At 33.8% G+C, this 5,780-nt stretch overlaps 2 protein-coding genes across 2 annotated transcripts; both read left to right on the top strand.

Moving 5' to 3' along the window:
- Nucleotides 1–3: 3 nt before the first annotated feature.
- Nucleotides 4–1,303, top strand: LOC102673236 (cuticle protein 18.7-like; the record flags this gene model as incomplete). Its single annotated transcript, XM_031515482.1, has 2 exons — nucleotides 4–74; nucleotides 218–1,303. Coding segments are annotated over 2 exons (498 nt in total), but the record flags the coding sequence as incomplete, so codon positions are not given.
- Nucleotides 1,304–2,713: 1,410 nt separating this feature from the next.
- On the top strand, nucleotides 2,714–4,769 carry LOC116186897 (adult-specific rigid cuticular protein 15.5-like). Its single transcript, XM_031515481.1, has 4 exons — nucleotides 2,714–2,749; nucleotides 3,607–3,858; nucleotides 3,953–4,063; nucleotides 4,755–4,769. Exons 1-4 carry the CDS (start codon nucleotides 2,735–2,737, stop codon nucleotides 4,767–4,769), a joined length of 393 nt encoding a protein of 130 aa, XP_031371341.1. The 5' UTR covers nucleotides 2,714–2,734.
- Nucleotides 4,770–5,780: the final 1,011 nt, after the last annotated feature.

The following is a 5,780-nucleotide window of genomic DNA, read 5'->3' as shown; positions in this document are numbered from 1 at the left end:
GCCGCGGCTCAGGCGAACGAGAGGCTCAATTTGGCCAACGAGGCAGCTAGGTCGGTCGCCGCGGATCTCAACAGGTGATTTTCTTTCTTCCTTTCTTTCAAAAAACCAGAGAAAGAGAGGGCTTTTTATTCTTATCTTCGAATTTATTGACCCTTGAGGATTTGTAGGATCGACCGATTATTATATCGATGGTTAAAACGTAAGAATCGCTTTTTAGACCGCTGGTACCTCTGGTCACCAACGGGATAGTGGCTCCGGCAGTGATCCAGGCAGCAACGGTAGGCCCCGATGGAAGAGGGCAGGACACACCGGAAGTGGCGGCGGCGAAGGCGGCTCACGCGGCAGCCCAATTCAACGAGAGGATCAACCTGGCGAACGAGGCGGCCAGATCATCGGGGACGATAGTGACGGCTGCCCCGGCAGTCGCGGTACCCCTTGTGGCCAGCAACGCCGTTGTGGTGCCCGCTGCGCCCATCGGCCCTGACGGCAGGGTGCAAGACACCCAGGAAGTGGCTGTGGCGAAGGCAGCCCACGCGAACGCTCATCTGAACGAGAAACTGAACCTGGCCAACGAGGCAGCCAAGTCTGCCGACGTCCTTGCTGTTGCTGGCCCCGCGCTCGCCTATGGACGCCTCGTCTATTGATTAACTGATATCGTTTCTGACACGTTCACCGCTTGCGTCTTTCTATTCGAGTCGGCACGTACTTTTACTCACACGGAGAAAATCATGAAATTTTGTCGAGAAAAGGCAGGAAAAGCTTTCATAATAATCCATATTAAGTAGTGATTCATATATATATATATATATATATGTGTGTAAAGTTTTTGCGACGTAGAAATAGCTTTTGTATGAAAATTATTCGTGTTAGCGTGTTAGAATATATGTAGGTACCGAGGATTTGATCATCGCAGTGAACGTGTTAATTAAAAATAAACGAAGGATCATTCGTGATTAATTAGTCGATACTTATTAGTTGCTCGTAGCGAGGGGAACATGGGCTATGGATGGGGAACGATTTACGGTGTTCTCTCGAAGAAGGTATATCTTTTTTTTTTTCTTCCAATGATTCGATTGGCCAGCTTCTGTTTTATCGTTTAATTATTTAGATTCGAGAGAAAAAAGAAACAAAAATGGGCTATGAAAAATCAAGCAAATTAATCGTTTTGATCGTTGCTTTCTATTCTTTTTGTGATCCTTTTAATTTTGATATTTTTTCGAAGGGATGATAAAGTTGTTGAAACTGCCATGTAGAAGCGAACGATGATTGTAGACTGGTTTAAATAAAGTGAATTTTGAAGAAATTATCGTGTTGTTATTGATGAATAATTTTTAATAAACGAATCGAAAAATGAATAATCATTACAAGAGAAATTGACAATAATATATATATTTACTATAAAATCTTATTATAAAATACTTGAAACCAATAAATTAATCACTAAATCACCAGACAGATGAGTATCTTATCTTTCAACTGGCAATAAATTCACGATTTGTTTGACAAAAAAAAAAAAAAATCCGAGCTTTAATTTCACTTTGACACGGTAGTCTAAGGGAATTGATACATATTAATATCGCGGCAATTTTAGATCGCATTGAATTTGGGTCGAGGATCGTATGCAAATAGCCTGACAAATGATTACAAAACGGAAGATTCGTAGACAGATGCCATAATGGCATTAACTTCCTACAAAATAGTATTTGAAATAAATAAATTAATTATCATGATTATGCAAAATTCATCAATTTTATGAATTAATATTAAGATTCCATAATTTTAATACTTACTTAGTAAGTACTTAATATCTTAGTTATTGAACTTATTACTATGAAACATATTTACGTATAAAATAATGTATTAATATACTTATTTATAAAAATGTATTTAAAACCGTTAACGTGATGCAATTTTCTGAATTTTCTTAGCATTAAAATTGTTGTTTCAACGACACCATTACACGCTTTATGTTCCTATTAACTTTTTTTTCGAGACATCAGCGACGAATCTTATTAGCCGGATTCTGCCTTTCACGGATATAAGAGCAGAAAATAATAATAAAAAAAATTTGCTCATCTCGTTTTGATATTGCATCGAATAAAATCTCGTACGCTATCGTCTACAAAATTTAATTTATCGAAATTCAAAATACTCTGAAAATTCTAGTTAAAATCTCCATTACCCATTCAACGCCATCTTTTCTCAGAAAAAATTCCCTAACCTCAACATATGTTGCCCTCCAAACAGAATTCCAATCCAGCCATTCAACTTCATAATACTCTAACACGTTAATAAATATCCTGTTCGAAGGTACTTCTCCTTTTAAACGATCTTTTAAATTCTTCCTCACAACAAATGTCTGTGCATTCTTCTATGTAGCTAGCGCCACGAGAAAAATATCTTGGTTCATAGATTATGACGATAGAAAATGGCGACGATGAGAAGATTCCTTCGAGCGCAGGCGGATGTTTGTGCCAAGACGGCCCTGAAGAGACGTACATATTAGGATATGGCGGGGTGTTCAGGTTTCGAAGAGGTGAAAAAAGGCCCGGTGAAAATGTTTCCAGAGCCGGATTCCAACCGAGTGAGTCCTTGGGCACAAGCTCGACCAGTTTCGTTGCACCTTTGATCCTCGTGTTTCCGCGATCAGGCTAACACCCTCCTGGCTTGCGTGCTTTCTATATAAAGTGGGCAATACGTGGCTGGAATTTACAAGATATCGAATCGAATCACCATGAAGAGCGTACACGTAAGAAATAAGTGTGGTCGCGTGGGTGAATGGAATGGAAGGATTTGGAGTTGCTTCAGGCCTCTCTGGACGTAGATAGATATGGGTGAAAATGGTCTGGTATCATGGGGGATGGAGCAGTGTCTCTCAAGCTTTTGCTTCGTTGGAAAGATCTTTATTCCTTGGTTAGATTTAAGAGTGTTTGTCCAATGTCTTAGATTAGAGATTGATAGTGGAATCGATAAAGGATTGTTACGAAGCTTATTCTCTTCTCATTTTTATTAGATTTTCTGACTCGTAAAATAAAATGGATTTTAGAAATCGACGAAATATATCATCAGTTCTTTACAGTTGTTAGTCTGATAATCTGAAATAGAATAAGAATAGCATTTGAAATTTATAAATAAATATTGATTATCTGGAATTTTATAGTTTATTGAGTTTTGAAATTATAATTTAAGAGAAAGATTATAAATTAGGATTTGATAGATTGGAATTTAATATATGTATACTATCTATAAAAATAATATGATGATATTGAATTTTATCCTCCTCTAAGATTAATTGTTAAATAAATGACAATTCGATTCAATTTAAGAAATAACTGCGATTCTATTTTTAACCGCCTTTTCTTCTAATATTAATCTTCTTACCTTTCTTAAAAAACTTCAAAAATCCCAACAAATTTATTTTAACAGAAATTACAATAAACAATTAATAAATATTCTTCGAACAAAATGAAATACTCGATTGTTAATTTTTAATGTAACTCAATTGCTAAAATTTAATACTAATTTAACATTTAATTGAGCAGCCAATTAATTATTATTGTTTAATTGTTAAAATTATCAAAATTTAACAAGTGTCCTTATTTACAGATCCTTCTTTTCTCTTACTGCTTCATTTCTTCCGGTTTGGCCCAGCCAGCTGCACCGATCCTCACGTACCAGGACAGTTTCGGCCGATACAGTTTTGGTTACAGTAGCCCGTACTCAGCGAGGTCGGAAATCAGAATGTCGAACGGCGAAACACGAGGCGCTTACAGTTACATCGATGACGCAGGAGTTATTCAGACAGTTGAGTACGTCGCTGATGCAACGCACGGTTTCCGGATATTGTTCACCAATTCAGTAAGATTGATGGCAAAATTGATGTAGATTAGATTTTGACTTTCTTTATTTGATTCCATTATTCGATACCATTTATATATATTTTCACTGTTAGATGCAAAATACCGAAGGAGTGGTCGTTGTTCAAACTGGTCAACCACGAACGAAACAGATGGAACATAAAGAAGAAGATAGGTTAGGGAAGAATGATGCATTGCAAGGATCTGTAAGTTTTTTTTTTTAAATGGATTTTTTAACAGGGAGAATAAAATTACTTTCAACACGTCAGATGGAGTTTAATGCAAGAAGGAAAGAGAATTTACAGTACAAGAATCAGCTTAAACCTTCGATTATCAATGAGCCTAAGATATCTGTGTTTAAAATTTCTCAAGGAAATCTTCGGATTAATCCATTTCATTTTTATATACCAATAAACGAAGCTCGAGGTAAATATTTAATATCTTGTCTTTTTTCCCCCCATAAATTTCAACTTTTTTAATATTTCATCAAGTTATTTTAAAGCTGTTAAAAATTGAAAAATTCATGATTTTTTTTTTTGTAATATTTAATTTTATTTTGTCCATTTTATATGCTTTTTGAAAAATTCAGAGAATATAATTTTTATCCATTTTAACCAATTATTTTATACAATCGATAAATTAAACTTTTTCTCACACGAATAGGATAAGAACGATACTAATTAATTTTTTTCTTGGACAAAGAATCTTGAAACCAGATTGGAACACAATCACGTATCTCGTGAAGGTCGTTCTGCTTCCGGAACAGATAATCTTTCAAGAATGAAATTCTGTCATCAACATTTAATCACACTTTCCTCTACGAGAGTTAAATAGGATTAAGTTTTCCAAATTTTCATTCAGTTTTATTTTATCTTTCATCTTATTCTTTTGTTCCAGATCGAGTTATATTAAAATATAAGAAAAAGTGAAAGACGAAAAAGAACAAGACGATTCATAGAAAGGATATATCTGAATATTTTGATATTTGTCAGTGCACAATTTATTTTATAGTATGAAATTTTATATTTCTTATATTTGGATCGAAATATTGTATTTTATTAATAAAGAAGACGAAAAAAGAAATAATTATTTATACAATACAAATTCCAAACAAAAGATTTTTTTAACCATATTAGAATAATTTGTTAAATAAGATGTTTATTAGATTAAAGAAAAATATTATATTTAAAATTGACAAGTACGAGAGTGAGAGAAAAATGAATAGTCGTGCGGTTCTTGTACATTTGTCAATTTATTTTTATTCTTCTTTACAAAATAATGCCGGCTGCCGTAGGACAATGAAACGTAGGAATACACGACGCATATAATTCATGTCAATAATTAATATCGATCGAAAATTAACTCTAACATCTCCATCGTCCTCTTCGTCGTCCGCTATTTGTCATTTCCTTTAGAAAAGTCACGCTTATTAAAAAAAAAAAAAAAAAAAAAAGGAAAAAAAAAGAAAAAAAAAATGTCTGAATCATGTGTTAATACATATGTCAAATAATCATTATATTCATCCCGCCGTTATCATGAAGAGAAACTTAAACTATCGTAAAAAGGCCATTTGTTAATTAACGATACATATCAATACTTGTCATCAATCGCATGAGAAGCTTATTACGATAAAAACCTATATTTACATACCGAAGATATGGATAGCGGTGGAAATTTTTATGGATAGATTTGCAAAAAAAAAAAAAAAAAAAAAAAGAAAAGAAATTAGAACAATGAAACATCGACTTAGACAATTATAAATATTTCTTAACTTATTAACGTAACATATGTAATAATTTTGCAGCTTCGAGCTAGAATTCGAAGAGAAGTGGAATTAAAACAAAAGAGGAATGATGGAAATTTAAGAAGTAGAATTTTTTTAACAGATGTGAAAAGAGAATGAAAAATTGGAATGGAAATATG

Source organism: Apis dorsata, unplaced genomic scaffold, assembly GCF_000469605.1.
Source record: "Apis dorsata unplaced genomic scaffold, Apis dorsata 1.3 scaffold_73, whole genome shotgun sequence".
NCBI classification, from domain to species: domain Eukaryota; kingdom Metazoa; phylum Arthropoda; class Insecta; order Hymenoptera; family Apidae; genus Apis; species Apis dorsata.
Note: the sequence above shows the minus strand (reverse complement) of the source record. Positions and strands in the feature narration are given on the sequence as shown.